The sequence below is a fragment of the Strix aluco genome, chromosome 22 (assembly GCF_031877795.1).
Source record: "Strix aluco isolate bStrAlu1 chromosome 22, bStrAlu1.hap1, whole genome shotgun sequence".
NCBI lineage: Eukaryota > Metazoa > Chordata > Aves > Strigiformes > Strigidae > Strix > Strix aluco.
Genome location: NC_133952.1, coordinates 8,285,776 through 8,308,950, shown reverse-complemented (window position 1 = coordinate 8,308,950; position 23,175 = coordinate 8,285,776). Strand labels below are relative to the sequence as shown.

Sequence of the window (23,175 nt, the reverse complement as noted above, 5' to 3'; positions counted from 1 at the left end):
GGCGGCGGCGGCTCTCGGCGCCCTCAGCGGGCGGAGGCGGGAAACGCCTCAGCGAGGCGGCCGCCGGGCGCCGCCCCCCCCCCCGCCCCTCGGTGCTGTGTCCCGGCGCGGGAGGGGCCGCTCTGCGCATGCGCGCGCTGCCGCCCCCGCCCCGCCCGCGCGACGTGGAGGCGGAGGCGAACGGCCCGGGGGGGGCCGGCGTTCGAAAAATGCCCGCGGCCTCCCATTGGCCGGCGGCGCCGCCGCGTCCCGCCCCCCGGCCGCGCGCCGCGGCCACACCCCCCGCGGTCCCGCCCCCGCCCCTTTGCCCCGCGCCCCCCCCCCCCGCCGGTTCCCCCGCCGCCGCCGCCGCCGCCGCCGCCATTAGAGGGGCCGCTTTGTGTCCGCCGCGCCTGCTGGTGAGTCCCCCCCCCCCTCCGTGCCTGCCCGCCCTCCGGTGCCGCGGCGGGGTGGGGGAAGCGGAGGGAAGGGGGGGGCCGGGCCCGGTAGGCCGCGGGGTGGTGCGCGGGGGCGTCCTGGCGGGGCAGCTGGAGGGGCCCGGGAACTCCCCTCAGCGCCGCACCCACTCCCTGACAGGCCGCGGGGCGGGGGGGGGCTGTCGTGACGGGTCGCGACACGCCGCGCGGGCGGAGGATGCTGTCACGGTGAGCAGCGCGGCCTGCTTCCCCCCCCCCCCCGCCTCCGCCGTACCCGGGAGGCCCGCGGTGCGCCGGGCTCGCCCCCGTCCAGGCCCTCGGAGGCGGCCCCGGCCCTCGGGTGTCGCCACGCCGGGGAGGTGCGGCTGCCGCGGCGGGGCCTGCGGGGTGCGGGCCCCCGGCCCCTCGTCGTCGCTCACAAAGGAGGTGCCGGTGTCAAACCCGCCCCTGCCGTCCCGCTGACACCCGGTGAACACCGGCGGGCGTGCCGTGGGTCGTGGGGGGAAGGTCAGCGGTGGAAGGGGCTGAGAGGTCTGCGACACAATAAATAATCGCGGTTGATAAACTTAGGAAGTGCCTTAGCTCCCGCGGTAGCCTTCCCGCGTTTTAGTTGCTTGGTTGTGGTTTATTTTTCCTCCACAAACTCACTTCATCAGAGGCAGCAGAAGTGCCGCCGCTCGACGAGAACCTTTGTCCGAGACTTCGGTGTGGCTCTGCTTCCAAAAACAAGCTCTTAATCCCTCTCGGTGCTGCTAGAGGTGGATAGAGGCCTAAGTGTGAGACTGCTAGGCACTTCCGAACTCCTCCCCGAGACCCTGTGGTGGTCATAGCCTGGTTAAAGAATGTTAATTATCCTCCTCCCCTTATTGCACATGCTTCTCCCTAGAGAATCCTATTAAATTCCAGTCTGGAATGGGACTGTTTCAGAGGGGCTTCCATTCTGGGTTCATCATCCTTATTGCCACTCTAGACTGGGGTTTTTCCAGTTAAAACCTTGCAAAGGCTTACGAAGAGAAGGAGCAGCGTACCGAAATCGCAGCTGATGTAAGGTGTAGCTCTTGCCAGGCCCGAGGGGCTCCGCCAGCTTATGGTGCCCGAGGACAGCTCCAGACCAGAGACGCTGTTCAGCACATATCCTTCCCGCCTGTATTCTAACTATTTTCACAGTCACCAGTGTCTGCAAATCACAGGGGACTGCTCAGCCTGTGCTGCTGGAGAAGAAAAGTTAGATAATGTGGGGTCGTGGGTGTGTTTGGTCCTTTTTAAAGTGTAGCAGAGACTGAAAGTTCACTCCTCTCTGTTGGTATTTCACAGGTTACTCTTTCCAGGAGTCTTGTGTGGCCACTGAATTATTTCTGGGTTAACAAGCGTGTCACTTCTCAGTTCTTATCAGGCCTTTTGAGTAATAGTTGCACCCTGATTTCCAAGCATGTGACTTTTTTTGTGTGTGTGTATTTATTTTTACCATAAATAGTATTTTTAGCATCTTCAGGAAATAGTTGGCCAATGATCTTTGGCAAGCAGCTGTCTTACTGAGGCGGGAAAGGTTCAGAAGTGCTCATGTTCATAAACGATGTCACACTCTGAAGCTCCTCCACGTGAGGACAGTGTGCATAGGGGGAATGAGGGGAGAGGGAGGTATCGCTGATGAGCTCAGCTAAAGAATGGAGGTGTTTTGATGGACTGGGCAGGAGAGGACTTGCAACCCCTCCCTCAGGAGGGACTTAGAGATTGGTGGGTAGAGTAGGAAATCCTTGGAAATGAGGAATGGGTTGGGGATAAAACATACACATAATGACTGTTGGGGGGAAGAACTTGGTGTATATGCCTTGAAAACATCTGGCTTTTGCAGCCTTTCTCCCCTTTACCTGCATGTGCCTCTTAACGAATTAGTTCTTCAATGAATCGTGCACTTTCCTCTGGTAGTAGCGCCTTGAATTATTTTTGTTTTCAGAATATCTTTTTATTTTGTGTTTTCCCTTTCAATAGAAACTGATGTGTGAATCTTTTGTCAGTGTTTTGCTAAAAGTGTCCCGGGGTGTTCTGAGGATTTTAACTTCCGTGAGAGGGAATAAAAAAAGTTTTACATTGATGGACTCTGATGTGAGGTGTGAGTAGATTTTATATAGACTGCAAGGAAATCACAGCTTTTATCATGTATGGTTTTGTGCTATAGAATAGTAAGTGATGGGTACATAAGTAATAGTTGGGGAGGAGGGTTTATATAGTGGTTTTAAATTTAATCGATCTAAGCAAGGAGGATACAGCCTATAAAAGTTTCATACCCTGGTACGTAATGTTAGCAACCTAAATTTTCATTCAAGCGTCAGTGGTTTGTCAAAATCCATAATGTTGAATCCTGGAATTAAGATATTTCATCCAGGGCTATGAAACTTTCAGCAGAGGATTTTCATGTTGGAGGAGTTTGAATTTTTGACCTAAACCTGTTCTAAACTTAAAGCTGAACCCTGTGCGCTCTAATACGGGCTATTTCATTCCTTAGCTGCTTGTGTCAGTGGCAGCCCATGGAGAATCTAGATCAAGGACCATACTAGCCAGAAATTGTTCAAAAACTCTTTTTGAATTGTCCCACAGAGGTTGTCTCTGTCACAATCCTGAGCATCAGTGCAGAGAGGTATTATTTTTAGACAGCTATGCAAGAAGAAATTCTGCTTCGTATTACTCCCTTGACTGAAGTTTTTGCAAGTTTCTAGGTATGATGGTGACATAATTTAAGTTGCACACTACCTGGCTTTGACTGTGTGTTTGGGGACGTGAAGAAAAACTCCTGGGTATAGGATGAGAAGATAATCCAGGCCACAGAAATGATCTGCTGTTACTGTCTTCTTATAGGTCAAAGATTGATCGAGAAAGAATCTGAAACCTATAGGGTTTTTTATATTGAGCTGGCATTCTTGGTGGTGAAGGATAGTGGAGGTGAGGCATGGGTTGTTGCTTGTGTTTTAATAAACATCTGTTGAGATTGAGCTGACTTTGAGTTCCGGTATTACATCCTTGCAGAGCCGAGGCGCTGAGCTCAGTCCCAGGTGGGGAGGCAGAGCATCAATCTCACTGTAGTAATGTGCCTTTTTTTTTTTCTTTTTCAGTGAAAGCAGCATCTGTGTGTGCAGAAGGGCAGTGTTTAATTTCTGCTTTGCTCTGTAAAAGTCAACAGGATAGGCAAGGTGTAAGTCAGGTTGCGTTCGCGGCGTTTGGAGTCACACGTCCAAATTCAATGCTGCCTTGACATGAAAATGTATCTTTAGGCTTAGGAAAAACTCTCCTTTGGGTCTCCTTGTGTAGGAATGCATGTGTTTGGAAACTAGAAACGTGAAAGATTTTCAGTGTGCTCCCCTGAACCCTAACGTACTTGGGATTTGTTGGTCCCCTCCTTAACGCTGTATAGGGAAGGAGTGGATGGAAATAGAAACTGTAACAGTAGTCAAGCCAAAGAATTTCTTGCCTGGCAAGTGGTGAGCTATTGGATCTTTGTATTGGACCACTATTCTTCTTTAATTGAAACAAGATGGTTTATAATGCTTGTAGCAGCGTGGGGCTCAGATAGCCTGTAACAGATCTCTGGGAGACTCGACCGCAAGAGAGTTGCAAATAGAGCCCTTGTCGCTTAATCAGGAAGCACACGATTGAAAAGTCAGCTTAACTAGGACACCTCCCAGGAAATCGATGCGGCGTGGTGGCCGTAGGGATTGGGACAAAGTTAGCACAAAATTTGTTGAATGGCAGCAAAAGTGATGGGAATGCCAGTTGTGAAGTCATGCTCAGCCAGATGTGAAACGGGAATGAATTTCCGAGCAGGTTGCCAAATAAGGATTAAAAGTGGGGACTAACTTGTGTTCTGTATTCAGTAAGATGTTTTATTCCTCTGCACATTTTTAGGCTGTTTTAAATGACTAAATACTACTGGTCTGATTTAATCAAGACAACAGGCAGCTCGGTGAACTGCAAAAACAAAAGGGGATCAGTAAATGCTGGAACAACTTTGTGAAGCAGGCTGTGACAGGTGATCAGCTGAGAACTTTTAACAGATACAAATTTGTTTTACAAAAGGTATCAAAGATGCTGCTGGATGATACATTCTGTAACAATCTAGATACTGAGGGTTTTGGTTAGGTAACTTCTACCTGAGCTGGATTTTTAGGGAAGAGCTTTGAGGATTTCAGAGGACCAGAAGTCTTGAAAAAGTTGGCCAACTTGCAACTTAGAAGGTAATATTTTGGCATGTTTAGTTTGGATTTCCATTTTTGCTTTGTGAAAATATTAACATTTCCTGTGCTTTTTTCTGCAGCTTCCGAGACATTTAAATGCTCTTCTGCTCAATTCAACTTTAGAAACTAGTAGATAATTGCATGATAATCAATAGCCTGTTCTTGAAATCCAGTTCCTTTGCTTTTTAAGCCTTTCTGATAATAAACAATCATTCTGGCTTGTGTGGCTTCTAAGGTTTTGTATCCCTTGACACCCTGGCTTCAAATCTGCAAGAACATAAAAACTTTTTTCTAGCCCCTTTTGACCTGATTTCTAGACCCGTCGCGTACCGTATACCAAGTCATGTCTAAGAGCACATCAGTCACCAGTGTACGTGTCGTGTAACAGTAAGTGGACACCCCTAAGGGCACAGGATTGGATATGCTTTCTCATTTTTCCATTGCATATTTGTTTTCAGTCCGCTCAGCCTGTGCACCCTACCCCGCGTCCTTGTGACTTGGTATTTCCGCCAGCGTGACAGTTGGCTTGCCATGTTCGAGACCTGATTTCATCCTGAAATATTTTCCCTCGAATGAGATTGAAGTCTGAGATAAGCTGGAAAATCTTGTGGCCAGCAGAAATTCAAGGAGTTGGCCAAACTATGCTTCAAATTAACTTTTTTCTTTTTTTTTTTAACGTTCTTGTGTCTGTTACATTGCTGGGGGACTCCACTCTTCTGAAATCTTATCCAAAATGTGTGTCTCACCGGAAGCCTCCTTTTTTTTTTTTTTTTCCTTTCCTTCCCCTAACAATGTGCTGATAGCTCAGGAGGAAGGAAGTTGCAATAGTTTTTCGTAATAGTTCATGGAAAGCTACCTGTAGCGTTGACTGGATCTTCCATTAGTGGTCACTCCCTGAGCTGGGAGACTGGACTCTATCAACCATTCCTTCTCATCTAGAAATCCAGAAAATGGGGAGTTTTTTATGCTTATCAGCTCCATGCTGGATTACCAGCTTTGAAATAACTAGTTCATGATAGTTGGGGAACCTGCAAACCTGCAGTTCAAATGCCCCGTAGGAAGATGAGTGTGAGTAGCAATGTGAGGAGTTACTATCTGTACTTTCAAGCAACTTTTTGAAAAGGTTGGTATCCTGACGTTTGTATTGTTGCTGATGTGATTATTTGTTTTCTGAGAGTCATCAGATTTAAGTGTACATGAGAGCTGCCCAACAACCACCTTGAAAACCTCAATTGATGGCCTCTTCCCATTTTCTAAGCACAATATTTGTTTCTTTGACATTTGTGTAAATGCAAAATACAGTTATTGCTTTCTTATTGTTTATTATAAAGAGTGTTGCTTGTCATCGAAACTGTAGGACACACTTAGAGATGTCTTGGTACCCCATACATGACATAGGGTGTCCAGGTAACTGTCGATTTGGGTGACTTGATTTTTTCCCATTAAATCTACTGTTTTATTTGGAGGGGGGACTGAGAGTTTTTCTGCTTTGCTGTTGCAAAAACTTATAGTCTTTTGCTTTATCTTTTTGAGAAACTAAATTCAGGCCTGTTTGTAGTTGACATTTCACACCTAGTCCAGAAAACTACTTTTGATCCCTTTGTGGAAAGAAATAGGCTAAGGAAGAGCAGTCCTTGAGCTGTGATGCCTTCACAAGGTGGTGCTTGTGACTTTGCCCTTGAATATCGGTGCTTTGAAGTCAATAGGAGATTATCCTCCTCCTCCCCCTCTGATTCCCTTGGCCCTTTGAGTGGGAGATGATCCACGGGTGGAAACCCAGAGGGAATCGGCAAGCTCCTGTTCGGGTCACTCTGAATTTCTGCTGGATGGTGACTTATTTGCAGGTGTTGTAGGCACTGAAGTTATGAGTTGTGCTGTGTTAGGGTTCACACTTGAAAGCAAGAAGACTTAAGTAGTTTCTACTGTGATCTAAACAAAGGGGGTTTTTAGAACTTGGGGAATTTTAAGTCGAAGTTGGGAGTACTGTGTTTTCATGCATGTGACATGCAGGTCACGCAGTTTAAAAATAAATAAAACCCAGGACCAGGTCAGGCACAGTGCATGTCTGTATGTGTGTGTTAGTAATCCCAGGGAAAGCATCTTTTGCAGCCCACAACCGATTTCCCTGAGGATGGATCTGTAATTGGTTGGTTTAGGACTCACTTCAAAATGCTGGCATTTTTTTAGCTTCAGGCTATGCTTGCTAGAAAAAAACATTTGATACTGAACTGAAGCCTGGTGGAATTTTTAATTTTTCCTCTCACTTTCTACACTTGAGGAAGGTCCCATAAAATTAAAAAAAAAAAAAAAAAAAGTGCTGGGCTGTAGTTCGTATGTTCTAATTGGCCGTTAGTATTTTTTTTCCCATCCTGAAATTTCATAAGAAAGCTTCATTCATTTGGTTTGTTTTGGTTTTGGCATGTAGTATGTTTTGATTTTTCTGTTTTGTCTCAGAAGAAAACATCCGGCACTGTTACGCTCATTTGTTTTTCCTGCTGCTGACACAGGACTAGTTCACTGTCGTTTTTCAGAATGACTGTTCGGTGTCAAAGGAGAGGTCATAGATGGTGCAGAAGCAGGTTGACTGCCTTTAGCTGTCCGAAGCGCTGCGCTTTGAAGATGGCCAGCTTGATGCATGTCTTTTAGAGCATCTCCTGTGGAAATGCTGCCTCGTGACGGCTCTGGTTCTCCCAAAATGAAAGTCTCTTGGTTAGTTGTGCACCTGATGTGACACTGCACCCACCTGCAGCAGCAGTGGAATTAGTTTATTAATTTACTGCTTTATTATTTGAGGAGGAGATCTTGTAGGTACAATAACGTAGACTCTTGCATCACCAGTCTTTATGAACCATCATATCTTAACACACATTCCCCTCGGCTCTTCTCTCACTGCCGCTGGTTTCTGAATGGAAACTATTTACACAGCTCGGAGGTTTAACAGAAGTGCTCTGTGCAGATGAGCTGGGTTTTGGGAAAATAACCAAGGGAGGGAGAATCCCTGCGATTGATTAGGAATCCCCACTGCTGAGTAATAAGAGAACTGTATGTTTGGGCAAAAATACGGAATGATTGAGGTGGTATTGATGTGGTACAGGGCATCCACCCCTGCAGCGGTGAAAGTGATCTTAAAAACAGTGCCAGGAGTCGTGTTAGGTCTCCGTTCAAGAGGAAGACACTCAGGCTGGGGAAATACCTATTAAAAGTGAAAATTGATGGTAAGTGCCTGCCTTTGCATCTGAGCAAAGGAAAACATCCAGAATAGGTAGAAATTGGGCGCATTTGGCTATTTCTCTGTAAGGAGGGGAAGAAGGCAGTCTGGAGCTTGATCTTTGGATGGAATGGGGGAGAGCAGGTCCAGCCCTGGTTTGCTAGAGGCGAGGCTTTACTTCTGAGGTTTTTAAAGGGGGTGCTGTGAAGAGGAAGCGAATGACCGAGTAAACCCTCTGTTTTGCGATGGAAATAGCGGAGCCCCTCTCCTTAGGAGAGGCTGGTGCAGGCGGATGGGCCACAGGTAAGAAAAGCTGTAGAACTGTAATGGTAGTAACGGGTAAGACTTGATGAGGGTTAAACTGAGCTTAACCCATTTGGTACCCATGATGGTGCATGTGTTTGGAGGAGAGTTTTGTAGAGTTTATAAACTTTTTTTGTCGAAGGTATGGAGACTGCTGTTTCGATGGTTATTTTCTTCTTCAAGGACTCCTTAATTTCTATAAATTGCATGGGGTTTAGTTTGGGAGGGGAATGGTTCGGGTCCCCAGTGTATGTATTTGCTGCCTAACAGATTTACTGGTTTAATTCCTTAGGCTGATAGAAGCTGGATCAATGTGTCAGCTGCTGCTTTTACCCAAAGTCAGTGACTGACTGGTTACCTCAACACCTTACTTTAGGCACAGTCTGCTTTCTGTTATTTTAAAGAGCCTTTTTATTCTTTCAGATCTGTTTTAATGGAGCAGGCTGCAGGTCTGGCTTACACCTTTGCCATTTTTGCTACATCCATAGCACTCAAGTTTGCATCCATGTTTTAGCATCTTTGTTGAATGCAAGTGTTGATTGTCGGTTATGTTAGTCATAAGCTGTAAATCATTTATCCTTCTTTTCTTTTTAATCTTTAGTTTGTTAGATACATGGACGTAGATGTTTTTATTTTGTTAATTTTCACACCACATCTTTTCTGTACTTTAGGTTGACTCCTCACTGCATTGTGAAAACCATTAGGAAAAAGTCCTTGGGGTTAAAACCTGGGGCTCCGCAGTGTTACCTGCACTTGGGGCTAGAAATTAATTTAAATGGCGACTGATCTGTCTGAAGCTGAACCCGTGCATCATAAGGCGCTTCCACTCTTAACGGGAGCTCAGCTGATCCACACGGACAAGTTAAGTGAGGTAGGGGCTGGCCCATTCTCCAAGCTTGCCCTTGGATCAGTCCTTGACTTCCAGTCCTGCTGAAGGTTACTCGGTACTTTCTCCCCTGCTTGTAGGAAACTCGATTGGGAGTCTAATAAACCCTTTAGGCACTCTCCTTCCCCTTCCCTGCTTTCCCTGAGATGCTGTATTTGTCAAAATCCTCAAATGCTCATCTCAATTAATTTGGAATTGGAAAGAAATTATTTCATTTATAACTGTAAAATGTGAAACTGTTTTCTCCTAGTATGCTTCAAAGAAGCTGGTTTGAGGGCTACTGTCTTTTAAAATTCTGAAAAATCCAAACGTAACCAGAATATTCCTGCTTTGATTGACTTTAATCCCATTTCAAAAACTTTCTGATTCTTTCCAGTATCTGTACTGATTTTCATAGAAAACTTTTCATTTTTATAGAAAGTTGAAGAAGACACGATGCCGATCCGTCGCTCGGTGAATTCTTCTTCCCGTGAAACTGCTCCCAAAAGCAAACCTGCTGAAGGTGAAGAGGTCAAAGCGGGTACGGTAATAGTTCTACAGCGGATTGTTAATGTATATCCAAACACAGGCTTGTGTTTGGAAACTCCTGAAAAACCCTACTGCCAAGTTTAAAATATTACTAATGTTTAGCTCCTTTTCACAGGTTTTTCTTGGGTTATTGGGAAGTTGTATTTTGCAGCCACTCTTTTAGGTCTGAACCTATTCGTTTTGTCTTTCATACCCCGTGAAAAAGTCCTGACACTCCAGACATGAAAATATAGCTAAATATAGTCCCTTTTAAGCTTGCATGTTCTTTAGAATAAAGGTGGAAATTGTGAAGTTTCAGTAGTGTCAGGAAGAAGGCTTGAGATTGAAGGGTGGGGTTAATGAATGGAAAAACAAAGTATATAATTTTTTTTCTTTCTTTTCCTGAACAAAAGGATTTTACCACAATGTGTCATAAAATCTAGTCTGATATTAGCGTGTCTGGTCTTAGCAGCTTCACCTCAGTTTCTCAGAATGTGTCATTTCAATATTACATTCAGTTAGTTTCACTGATTTTGTCCTCTTTGGTGTCACAAATAAATTACATATGAAACTATTACTACACTGTGTATTTTAAATGCGTGATGCCTCCGTGGGAAAACTATGCACAGGAACGTAGCAGGAGTGCTTAAGCTCCTTCTCAGAGATGGAGAACATGTCTACTGTGTGGAGCAGTCCTGGTAAACAGCTCTTTGCCCAAAAAGTGGGTAGTTGCAATTTATATGGGTCTTATCTAGCAGACAGCCCAGTCTCTAAGCTATTCTCACCTAAATATACTGGAATTAATTTGCTTGGTAAGGTGATTTCTGACTGGGTTTGATCCTGCTGATAGACAAGGGCTTCTGCAAATGGATGTGCAATCTAAAGGTTTGCCAAGTCTGGAAAAATGTGATTGAACGGTTAAAATCCTTCAGGTGGCACAGTGTGTGGTGCAGAAACAGCAGTGTTTGAAGATCGTAAACAAAGCTACTTGTATGTATCAATCCAAATGTAGAGATACATGTTTTTGCTTGGAGTTGAAAACACATAAACCTCAACCTAGGGGAAAATGTTAGTGTTTCATGGTACTGATTTCCTCCTCCCTTCCCCACCCAGGCCTCTCTGATGAGGGACGATTGCAACAGTAACTTCTGGAGTTAAGAGGCGAAGATTGGGGCGATTCGTTCATTATGAAAATGCTACATGATGTTGTTTGAAGTTATTTTGGCATTTGATGGCTGATTGCACCTTATTGAAACTCTTTCAGTAGCTTTGTTCCCTTCCTAAATTAACATTCAAATCATCTGTTTAAATTAGAGAAAAGAAATTTGTCTGGTGGGAAATAATTTTGGGGTGTGTTCTTAAGCTTTTTTTCTATTGCCCCTCCACCTTCCTGATGAACAGAGGCTGGTTTTAGGGAGTAACTTGATTCACGTTCGCATCTTTTAGATGCAGAAGTCACCTCTGAGGAATCTGCCTCTGCTGGAGAAGAACGAGAGACTGAAACCTTGCCTGCTGCATCCAGTGAAGCAGAACAGCCAAAGGAACCTGAGAATGAAGGGAAGGGGGAAACAAAGTCCTCAGAAGAAACCAAAAAAGAGTAAGGCTTGCTTAGTGCTGAATTCAGGGATTTGGGTAGGATTCTGGAGAAAGTCAGGTTCTGGAGACAGAAAAGATGGTGGGAAAGATGCTGTTCTAGAACATGTGTGAGACTGAATATCGAGATAGGGTCTCTTTTTTTTCTGATAGAAACATCAAAATGTTCTTTAAATTATTTTCAGTGTCAGATGTTCTGGACTTTTTGTTGTCGTTCTGCTTGTTGGCTTGTTTTACAGTGTCTCTTGTCTTACTATCGCTTTGTATTTTTTCTAAGCGAGAAGGATCAGTCTAAGGAGAAGGAGAAGAAGGTGAAAAAGACCATTCCTGCATGGGCTACTCTTTCTGCTAGCCAGCTAGCTAGAGCACAGAAGCAAACTCAGATGGCTGCCACCTCACGTCCCAAAATGGATGCTATTTTAACTGAGGCCATCAGGGTAAGCAGGAGACAAATGTTTCTTTTGTTCATCTGTCACAAAGCAGAATAATTTGTGCGCCTAAAATCCACAATTTCAGCTTGCTGGTGGTACAGATGCTAGTGCTGTCTGTTAGCAGGAAACTTACTGTGTAAGATGTGCATGCTTCTGCCTGCAAGCCTGTGGAGCTGAAATGTGAGTCCATGATGATGATGAGGGGCCCTGTAGCTTATTTCTTTGTTTAGAATTTGTTTGTGTTATTAGAAACAGCTAGGGTGACATAACCTGGTTGATTGCTGTTATTGTTTAATTTGGTGTGCCTTCTATTTAACTTGATTTAAGTATTTAACTTGATGTACCTTCATTAATCCATCTATTTGATATGTGCTTTTTTCAGTGTTAACTTATTCTAATTCAGGACAGATGGAAATACTGTAAACTAGCATTCCAAAGTGGTGTTGGTCTTGGTTTACTGTATCCCTCCTGGTTGGAGAAGAGACCTGTGCTGTTGTAGTTGCGCTGCTGCTCTCCCCTTGAGGCTTGGTTCATGCACGTTGCCTTCACGGGGGGCCTGGGCTCCACCAGCCTTAATTGCAAGATGGCCTTTCCAGCTGCTATATCTTCAATTTAAGTTTTTTACTCATTTACTAATGTCAATCCTCCAACTTCTTAAAAAAAACAAAAAAAAAATTGGCAGCTTGTTCTGACTTGATTACTCTGTCTGACATTAGTAAAATGACTTAGCAGTTGTGCAGCGTTGGTTTGCCAAAAAGTGACTATTTTGTAGTAGCGTGTCGTGTTTATGCCATTACTTGTAAGTGCTTCAGAATATGGGAGCAGCTGATGCGCTCTTGCTGTACTGCTTTTGTGTTGTCTGCCCTTCAGCCACTCGGAAGGGGAAAGTTAAGTATTTTGTTAGTCATATTTTATACTCTTGAGTCATTGTGGAGAAAAGGCCAGCCCTGGCACCCTGTGCTGATGTCCTGGCTTATATGCATCAGTTCAATCTCGGTTCTTCCAGGCCCACAGCAAGATAATTGCAGTGCAGGTGGTTTCTACTAACTTTTTGCCTCCATTTCAGGCGTGCTTTCAAAAGAGCGGTGCGTCGGTCGTTGCAATACGTAAATACATCATCCACAAATACCCTTCCCTGGAGCTTGAGAGGAGAGGCTATCTTCTAAAGCAAGCATTGAAAAGGGAGCTGGAGAGAGGAATCATTAGACAGGTAAGAGTTGCTTTGTGGAGCAGCCCTGGTGGTGGTATTGCTCAATTACAGAGGAGTTTCTTAAACTCCATTAGCAGGTTCCTGGGGTGGTCGTGTTCTCCCTCGTGGAGGTTAATCAACGTCTGTCTCCACCGTGTTAGACACTGACAGAATTTCAGCATTGTTCTGTCAATCAGACACTTTGCACGGCTGTCTTGGTGTTGTGTCATACAGCATTGCAGCAGCACGTGTCTTCAAACTGAGTCCAACAACGTCACTTCTGCAGCAGCGTGTTTCTTTTACCACTGTAATTTATGCCTGTGATATCTGTTAGGGTCTCCTGGTCAGGACAGCAGAATATGTTATTAATGTCTGGCTGTGGCTTCTGATCTTAGTGACATGTCAGTAGGTTCAAATCAGGCTTCTGCCATAACTGTCCATCACCAGGGTGACAGTGCATTCAAAATCTGCACAATTATGTCAATTAGTCTCTTTCAGGTTGTTATAATTCTGGGTTACTTTGCTAAAGACTGAAATGGGCTTTCTTCTGAACTAGGTGAAAGGAAAGGGAGCTTCTGGGAGCTTTGTGGTGGTGTCTAATGCAGGAAAAACGGTTCCAAAAGCCAGAGACAAAAAGGTAAGGTGCATCATTTTAAACAACACTCATAAAAATCTTGCACTGAAACACATGTATCTTAAGAAATGCAGCCTAACGCCAGCCCAAACACTATTCTCCTCCTTGCTGTACTTTTCTTCCCCAAGTACAGTAATTAAAACACCCATTCCCCTAAAATCAGAATGACAAAGTAAAACCAAGTAGAATAATCAAAATCTTAGTTTTAAAATGTTTACATTAAACCCCTAGGCTTTGGTTCAGAGGCAGAAAACTGAATAACCAGGAAGCTCCTCTTCTGTCTTTACCTGGTAGAGAGAGATGCCTCTCAGGTATTGTAAGAGAGCTTTATGCTATTGCTGTTTCTCTTATATCTGTTGCATGGATAAATGGAAGACTTCAGTCTTCAGGACTGTCAGATGAACATTTTTCCATCGGCTGTGAGGGCAGAGGGAGGAAGAAGAAAATGTCCTAAGGCTTCTGGAAGAAAGCTGCTAATATTGGGTGTATATTGTTCTGAGGTAGTAAAATGGGATGTGGGGTTTTTTGAGCCTAGCCCTCCCAATTAGTCGTGGTTCCAGCACCGCTGTTCCCCACTCCCTGCTGCGCTGGGTGTATGAAACACATTTCTAACACTGCCGTTACGAAATGCTTAGCTGGAATTGCCGATCCCCTTGTGCCTTAGACGGGTGAACCCAGACAGTATGTAACGCCTTGGTGCTTATCTCTTGGCTCCTGGGGAGACCAAAAGTCCTAAAGCTGAGGGAAACGGTGACACACCTGGTATCAGGGCACTGAAGGAAACTAATTGCAATGTAACTTCTTTTTAAACAGAGCTCACTGGCTCCACGAGCAGTTTGAGCAAGGCACCTGATAACTGCTAACACATCACTTTTCTTGTCTGCAACATATCGGTGTCTTTGTTCGTAGTTACTTTCTCTGTGTTGCAGCAAAACGAATAGCTTGCTTTTGTTTTCGGTGAATTCAGCTAGCAGTCGAGCAGCTGTCTGGGTGAGCAGCACTCTCGCCCGTTTGACTGTTTGCAAAGCTGCTGTTCAGCATCAAAATCGTTATAAACTTCAGCACATCTCACCAACTGTCTTTTCTGTATAAAGAACAGACCCATTTTTTTCCTGATCATCCCCTCTTCATAGTAACAAAGGGATGGAGGAAAATTCAGAAGGGAGCATTGGCTTCAATCAAGATTCCATTCTGTCATCTGGGGGAAAAAAAAAAAAAAGCATTCCTGTTCAGCTGTTAATTTTGGGGAAGATTTGGCCCGTGTAAACAGGTCTTCCCTTTGGTTTTTAAGTTTCACGTCGGCATGTATCATTTTCACCTGTCCCGTTGAAGGGTAGCAGAGGAAGATGTCTACAGAAAGAGGAAGGAAATCATTAAAAACACAGATGTTGTTAAATACTCAGCAATTTATATTTGTAAAACTTTTCCTAAGAGTCCTATGAAAATTCTGGCCAAATTTGCTCAATGTTACTTAAGCTGCTAAACTTTTTAAATTGTTAATTTAAAGAGCTGCCTTACAGAACTTGATTTTCCAGATCTGTGGCCAGCGTCAGGAGCACTTCTCCTCACCTGTGCATTGCTGGTTCAGAAAACCCAGAGTTTTAGGCCCCACTGATGCGTAAAAGTATGTGTATTTCAGAAAAGCACTTCCGCTTCGACTGCAGAGCAACAAGTCAAGCTGGAAGATGTCCTGCCACTGGCTTTCACCCGCCTTTGTGAGCCGAAGGAAGCTTCTTACAGCCTGATCAAGAAATATGTGTCTCAGTATTACCCCAAACTCAAAGTAGATATAAGGTAGGTGCAGGAGTACCCTTTTGCAAGCAGAGCTGCAGAGGAGCGGTGAAACGCAGCCTTCCTCTGGCTTTGCCTCCCTCACAGTGATTCGGTTCAGTATTTCAGCAGGCAGCAGGCAGGTGGTGCTCTGCATTGTAGAGCCGGCAGGAAAGCTTGAGGAAAAGCTCTGCCTTTTTCTGCATCCCTCCACACCCAATCTTTGTTCCTGATGCCGACATCAAGCACTGCTCTACCCACCTCCGCCCTTAACCAAAACCAGATCCCTTTAGCTGCGTGGATGTGAAGGTCTCACCTTGGGATCTTGTCCCACTTGGTTCTTGGATTACTGGAAGCTGGCACACACTTCCAGTAATCTTTAGGTTTGCCCATACGGAGCGGGTCAAGGTGTGGGGAGGAAGCAAATCTAGGAAAACCCTGTGCATCACCTCTTACAGGGGCTTGTACTCAGTCCCCTGGTTGTCTGCGAGCTGACTCACTGCCCACCGAGTCCAAAGGTGCTTTTCAAAATGAGTAAATCCTTCCGAGCGGAGCTTGTCTGTTTCTGGATGTGCAGTGACACCAAGAAAGCCTTGCAGTTGAATTTCTGCTAACGTATGTTGTTGTTCTTCTCATCTAATCAGCACTTGCTGACAGATCTCCATTTAAAATGTCTGTATGTAGGCAGATACCGCTTGTAAGTACTGCTCTGCTCACACTCTGTATGAAGCGTTGTTTCTCTGTTTGTTTTTTAAGCTGTCAGTGTGTGTCAGTAAAGCTTTATCCTCCTGTATTTCAGACCCCAGCTGTTGAAGAATGCCCTGCAGAGAGCTGTAGAGAAGGGCCAGTTAGAGCAGATCACAGGGAAGGGAGCGTCGGGGACATTCCAGGTCAGAGCCAGAGTTCATCTTGTTTTGTTGACTGTACTGACCACAAGCCTTGGATCGAAGTTAACGCGCCCTCTCCCCCCTCCCAGTTTCATGGGGTACACCTTTCTTTAGCAGCCTGTCATGCTCAGGAGTTGTCAAATTATGAAGCAGTAGCACTCTTATTCTCCTCTTGGTCTACGTTTCTGGAGCAGACCTCCCTGCTTTCCCTGCTTAGCGTGCTCCGCGCTGCTTCAGCTCTGAGTCACTAGCACAGTAGGGGAGCTGGTGGGGTAAGCTTTCCTTCCCATCACTAATTGTAAGTGCAGTAGGTACCCCAGATGTCTGCAACGTCTTTTTCTCACGTCTGTGCCACAGAAGTCTCTTGGGTACATTTGGTCTGTGGGATGGAGGAAGATCTGGTTTATTGCCTTCCCTGAGCGATAGGCCCTTAGATTGCCACATCCTTGCAGTGTATCTGGGGACTAGGACAATGTGTTACCGATAAAAAGCACTCCAGGCCAGTTGACTGAATAGGCCTGTCCTCCCAATTAAAGCTGGGAGAGCAGCGTTCCCTGTGCAGTGTTTTAATATAAAACGTATCTGTGCTAATGCAGGAGCGCCGACCCACCTGGTGCAGAGGAGCTTGTCCTGACCTGGTTTGGGAGAATTTTGTCTTGATGCTTTTCTCTTCCTCCTTGGAAAATAGCTGAAGAAATCAGGGGAGAAGCCCCTGCTGGGTGGGACTCTGATGGAAGACGCCATCCTGTCTGCTATTGCGGCCATGAACGAACCGAAGACCTGCTCCACCACAGCGCTGAAGAAGTATATCCTGGAAAACTACCCAGGGACCAACTCCAACTTCCAGGGTAAAGTACCAATCTGTGTAACGCTTCTCCTCTGCACGCTGAGAGAGAGTCCTGCAGCTGCAGATACGTCTGTGCAGCACCTTTATAAACTATTCCGTTGAGCTTGCTGGGGCACTGACAGCTGCTTGGCTCTTTGTGCTGCAGAGATGCTCAGTGTTTTTAATTCCCATTAGTTCCTTTCAAGCCTGACAAAGGCTCGTTTCTGAGACATAATGCTTGTTTCTCTTGTCCGTAGCACGTTCCCAGGAAGGGGGAACAGCATTCAAGTAGTTTATTGTTCTTAAATCACCAAGTTGATTTCATCCGTCTCTCTCTATTTTGAAAGGCTACAGCTTGGCATAAACACAGTTCCTAGTTGCTTTTTATTTAGAGAAGCTGCATAGTCTAACTTTTAAAAAAAATTCTCAAGCACCCCTCTTAGTGATTTGTTTGAGGTCCTTCTTTGGCTCTGATTTTTAAAAGGTCAAGCAAGTGAGGAGAGGAACTAATCCTGTTGTATTTGGGAAGGGATTTGGCATGTCTTTGTTCCCAGGAATGACACTAATGTCTGTTTTGACTTTTGCCTTAGCAGAAGCAATACTGACAGAGATTGTTAAAGCTGATCTTCTAATGGCTTATTTCCATGGTTTGGTCTGAGCCCCCATACAGTTGTTTAACCGAGGCTGGAGGTCATTTGAAGCAGAACGAGCTCGCAGCAGCCTCTACTAGAGTCAAACCTAAGAGTTAGACCAGTTTGTTACTGTGGTGTCACCGTGCTGGTGCCATTCCTCGGGACGTGGGGCCGGAGAGGAGGTTGCTGCTCCCACACTTCACCTGGAGCTGAAGCACGGCATCAGCACGGCTGTTCAATGCGGGGCTCAGTGACACGGAGAGGAGCGCAGGTTCCCTCACAACTAAAGTAGTTGCCTGAGGCCTTCTGCCAATTAGAGATTGATGTCAAGTGTGACGTCTTAATCTTGGGGCAGGCAGGAGTTTCCAGGCTTACCAAGCCCTTGCACAATTTATTTTCAGGACCACTGGAAACTGCCCTGGTCCTTCGAGGCCTGTGTTTAGCCACCCTCCAGTGCTGTTAATCTTGCAAGTCAGATAAGGAAATTTCAGCTTGCAATCTGTTGTTTTCTTTCTCCTTCCATTACATAAAAGGAATTTTGATAATCTCTGGTCTGTTTTAATAGCAACCAGAGGAAGATCTGGTGAGATGTAAAAGCAGGCGGGTACGCGCTGCAGAGCCAGTGCTCTGTGCTCCTCCCTCGTGCTTCTAACTGGACTTGACTGGAGGCAAATCCTTTACGTGCTGCTATTGATCTTTGATACCCAGAGTAAAACCAGCCCTGTTTTATGTGTTGCTCGTGTTTATGAAAGTAGGGGCTTTTTAAAGAATTCTTGAACGATGACGATCCTAATGTTGCAACAGTAGTAATTTACTGGATACAATCAACTCAATTAGCTATGCAAGCTCTTCCAGTGCCAAAGCCAAACATTTCAGCAGAGGTAGCCTGTAAGCTGGTGAGGGTGTGACATTGTCCCAAAGGATTCTCTTGCTGTGAAATGTCAGTTCTTGATAAAAGCCCGTTTCAAGAGTGTGGAATAAGTGGTTGGAGTGAATACCTTTGCATTAATTGTACAGAACAGATTCAGATGACAGTTCAGCCAGCATGTTGCTTTGTATTTTTCCATTTCTCAAGGGAACCTCTTTGGAATGTACTTGAGGGCAGGCCTTGCTTCTCCCTTGGTTTGGAGGGAGCTAAATATGTAAATGGTCCCTCTAATTCAAGCTGAAAATGGTTTTGAACTGACTAAACAACTTCAGCCCTTTGCCAGAAACAAAGATCCCCTGTACTTGCATGGTTTCAATTACAGTTCTTACACAGTGCACAATGGAACAGAAGACTGGAATAAAAAGTGCATTTGACATATTTCTAGACTAAATATTTCCCCCTTTTTTTTAAAAAAAAAAAAAAAAAAACAGAGAAAGATGCACCACATTAAATTTAGAACATGAGGAGGCCAAAAACAGGGTAAAGTCTTGTTTTAAAAAACACGTTGAAGAACAGGCTGAAGAAAGCCAAGACTTTGGAGAGTCATAGTTACGTGGTGCTGCTGAATGCATTTATAAAGGAGGATCCCTTGATTGTGACATCAAAAACACACGCTGTTCTTGACTTCTTCCTTCCTTTGGAGAATTTAAAGCCACACTTGCCAAGTGTTCAGGAACAAACACTTGTATCTTGTGTGTTGCTTGAAAATTAAGTGCGAGAGGATTTCCCTTTAAATAAGATGTACTAAAACTTCTAAACATAGTAGTCTAGCTGGGTTCTGCCCGCAGCAGCTGCTCTTTGCTCGGGGCAGAAAGAAGCATGTGGTGATGTCTTCACGAGCGTTGGGTCTCCGGTGCTATTTCATTCCTCTGCAGGTGTCCTGGGCAAAGGAGACTTTATCCTGACTCTCCCTCTCTGATTTCAGGGGGCACTGCAGAGAGCAGTAAGGTTAGACAAGCGGATAAAGATAGTAACGCAACCTTTCTCTGATTTTTTATTTTTTTTTTTTTTTTTTTCCCTCTTCCCACAGTGCATCTACTGAAGAGAACCCTGCAGAAATGTGAGAAGAATGGCTGGATGGAGCAAATTTCTGGAAAGGGCTTCAGTGGAACCTTTCAGCTCTGCTTCCCTTATTATCCTAGGTAAAGAGCTTGGCTGTAAAACAGTGTTCAAGATAGGTGAGCCAGATAGACCGACCTCCTATTTACAGGGAAGTTTGTGAAGGGTTTAATAACTGATGAACCACAAGGTTGTCACCCGTACTCACTCTAGATAATGACATTACTGGGGTGTCTGACTGTGAGTGGACATAAAGCTGACTTCATTAGCAAGGAAAGCTTCTAAGGGCAATAAAACTATTGGGCTCGATATTCTCAGGTACTCTGTCGTGATGCTTTTTTTGCAGGATGGGGGCTATTTAAGTGTTCCCATGCCAAAACAAATCCGCGTGAGCAGGTAGTGCGGTGGTGTTCTTAACGCAAGGATGCTCCTAACGAGCAGGACCCAGCTGCTCGCCTCTCTTAGTGCCGATGTGGAGGAGAGGTGGGAGGAGGGAAGATGACCTAGATTAGCTGTGGTGAGACTAAAACAGCCTCTCCTCTCCTGCTGTGCGTGCATATTGTGCTGGGCCACTGGAGCCCAGGGATGGTGACTTAGTGTCCCACGAAGAGCCAAATGGCAGCGTAGTCATTAAAGTCTCTGCTCCCCACCTTCTTTTACTGCACGTGTACAAAGTGCTCAGTGGCTTCAGCCTGCGTTCAGAGCCACCAAAGTCTGATCTTGTCCCTTTGTTGTCTGCCTTCCTGTGTCAGCGCAGAAGGAGCAATGAGGAAGAGAACTGGAGAAAGGGCAGCTGAGGGCTGGGGCATTCTTGGTGACTTACAAGCTGTTGCAGTTCTGCCATTGCAGAGACTAAATAACGTTGGTTTCAGATAGCAGCAAACACAGAAGTCTTGGGGGTATTTCTGGATTAGGCTCAAAGCTGTAACCTTACAGGAGGGTGGGCAGCAGTGCCTGATGAGCGCCAGGGTTACCCAAGGCTTGCCGACCGTATCCTTAGAAGTCAGTCACGCTCTGACAAGAACCCTCTTGTAGCCCAGATGTGCTCTACCCAGAGAAGCAGCAGGATGAGGACTCTGAGGAATCTGATGAGGAAGAAGAGGAGGAATCGGAGGAGGAAGAAGAATCTGAAGAGGAAGAGTCTGAAGAGGAAGAGCCACCACCAAAGAAGAGGTATGGCAGCACGAGAGATAAATGGGTTCCTTCAGATGAAATAAAAGCGACTGTCACAGCTGTAGAGCACACAGGTTTGTCTCTTGGTGTGGTTATTTATCCACAAGGCTCTTGCTCAGAGGTGTTGGAAGAAGTTTCTAATTATGCCTTGCTCCAGAGATACCATAATTTGAAACTTACCTCTTTTTTTAGCGACAGATGAGAAGAGAGCCTGTATTTATCTTTGCGTTGCCTTTAGTCTCCTAAAGTCACCTTCTCTGCTTTTTTATGTGATGTTTCACATGGGACTTTTTGTATTTATGAAGTGTTTCCTTAGGAAGACTGTTCCCTACAGCGTTATCTGCAGTTCTGTAGCCAGATGTGTAACCTGCCTTACTTAGAATATGGATTTAAGATAAGTGTTGTTCGTTAAGTAATAAAATTCCATTTAGAGAGGAGAGATAGTGCTTAGCTCTCTGAATTGTTCTGACAATTGACTTTGATTCATTGTCATTATTTGTATGTTTATATGCCTAACAAAGGAGTTTGAAATCTCGCTGGCAGAGCACTGTGGGGATTGAGAAGTGCTTAGCGTGGCACGATCTGCCAGAGGAGTTCTTGCTCTTTGGGATTTAGCTAATGAAATGTACTGCTGCATAAAGAAACATCCGTGGTAAAGAACAAGGATGCCAAGATCTGCTTCGTTTATGCAAATTGACGACAGCAGCTCTGCTCTGGGTAGCATTTGCGCCTCCACTGAGATCTTGTGCTGTCTCTCTTTCTGACAGGATGCAGAAGAGGCCGCCTCCAAAATCACGGAGCAGGGCCCCTCCGATGAAGCGAAGAGAGTCCAAACCCAAGCCAAGAAAAACCCCCGCAGCCCGCCGGGGGAAAGCAAAGCCCCCTCCCAAGGTTAAAACCCCTGCTAAGAAAGCCAAACCAGCAGCCCCAGCCATCAAGAAACCCTCTGGTGGCAGCTCTTCCAAGAAACCAGCAGCCAGCGGGAGGAAGGAGGTGAAACCTTCTGCCAAGGGCAAATCCACCATGAGGAAATCTCTCCGGGCAAAAAAGTAAAATTTTTCCACTGTCAGGGAATCCCATGGTCAAATCCACAATCTTGTTTTATAAGTCAACGTGCATTTGTATTTTAGTTCTGATGCTTAAACACTTCTTTAATTTTTGTTATTTTTTTTTTTTTCTTGAATGATGGGGAAAAAGCTGAAAACTAAATCAAACCAACCCGAGCGTTTATTAGATCTCAGTGCTGTGCCTCGTGCCTGCCCCTCCCCTGGAACAAGTCATCTTTAGTTTCTGCAATACTTTTAGGACTTTTCTAGGACATATATAATCTGTACATTTTACGGTGTTCCTCTTGGGTTTGGGGGGGGGGGTGGGGGTAGGGTTGGCTTTTAAAAATTCTTCAGAGAAGATCTTTATATCTTTAGAGAGCAGGAACAGGATGATTGGGGGAATGTGATTCTTAATGAGCAGGTCCAACGGCAGAAGAGTCCTCCCTAGATCCCCGGCGTGGCGAGGTCCTTACGCTTCTGTGACGAAGCGGTGTACGTACAGCACTTGCCCTGAGCCCTGGGGGAGCCGCTTCCTGCGCCGCCGTCAGAGCGACAGGCCGAGGAGACGGCGCCTTGGGCTCCTCCAGAGCAGAGAGGTTTGTTGGACGGGGAGTCAGATCTTCAGCCGTCGGAGGCTGCGGCGTCTGCTGACGGTCTGAGGCCAGAGGGGCTCCAAAAGGGGTAGTTGTCGGTTAGGCGGGTGATTTGAATTAGTGTTTCCACACCACATCTGTTACCTTAAAACCAAAATATATAGAAGTCTTCTTGAATCCAACTTTCAAATGTTTTTAAGAGATGAAGAGCCTGAGTTTTGTCACCTCTTGTTTACCCTTTTTTAAAGAAAAGTTGGAGAGCTATACAATTGCTAATGTAGAGATGTTGATAAGTGAAGAACATGCAGTTTGCTAAAATAAAATGAAACTAGATTCCAGGCCCAGTTTGCGTGTCCTTTCTCTTTCTCCTCCTGGAAAGGTGGAGAGGAGGGAATTACAGTCGCCGTGGATGGCTGCAGAGGCAAATCTTTGTTAAAACTACATCGCCAGCGTGAAAGACCAGAGCTGTTTTAGCCTGAGCCCGTGACAAGCTCTGTAGCTGGACCCACTTGTGACCTTTTTCTTCCCCATTTTCTCTGGAGACAAAGCAGAAAGCTCTGCTTGAACCTCTCGCTGCTCCTCTTCTCCCTCTGCCCCCCCGTCAGTGACCAGTGGGGGCAAAAAAAGACCAGCTGAAATCCTCCCACCTCTCACCCTGCTCCCCAGAGCAGCGCCTGCGTTCCGAACACGCTCCACCACGGCCCGGCTCTCCCTCGGCCTCCTCAGGGCAACGCTGATTCAATGGGACCTGACAGTCTTTTTCCTTTAACTGGCTTTTGGAAAGAGCTTTGCACGTACCGTGCTGAGAGGAGTGGAAGTACCTCTAGAAATAAAATGCAAAAAAGGAGGAAAATAGCCTTACTGA

The 23,175-nt window shown here is 45.5% G+C and overlaps 1 protein-coding gene across 3 annotated transcripts; it reads left to right on the top strand.

Moving 5' to 3' along the window:
* The first annotated feature begins 302 nt into the window (after positions 1-302).
* Positions 303-22,648, top strand: HP1BP3 (heterochromatin protein 1 binding protein 3). Of its 3 annotated transcripts, none has more exons than XM_074847886.1 (13): positions 303-398; positions 8,825-9,024; positions 9,457-9,559; positions 10,993-11,143; positions 11,417-11,576; positions 12,637-12,780; positions 13,316-13,396; positions 15,033-15,187; positions 15,963-16,053; positions 16,739-16,898; positions 19,467-19,578; positions 20,531-20,668; positions 21,436-22,648. In XM_074847886.1, exons 2-13 carry the CDS (start codon positions 8,929-8,931, stop codon positions 21,719-21,721), a joined length of 1,677 nt encoding a protein of 558 aa, XP_074703987.1. In that variant the 5' UTR covers positions 303-398; positions 8,825-8,928; the 3' UTR covers positions 21,722-22,648. The 3 variants fall into 3 exon arrangements, with proteins under 3 accessions (XP_074703987.1, XP_074703990.1, XP_074703989.1); XM_074847889.1 differs by having other exon boundaries at positions 20,531-20,742; positions 21,436-21,630; XM_074847888.1 differs by lacking the exon at positions 8,825-9,024 and having other exon boundaries at positions 322-398.
* Positions 22,649-23,175: the final 527 nt, after the last annotated feature.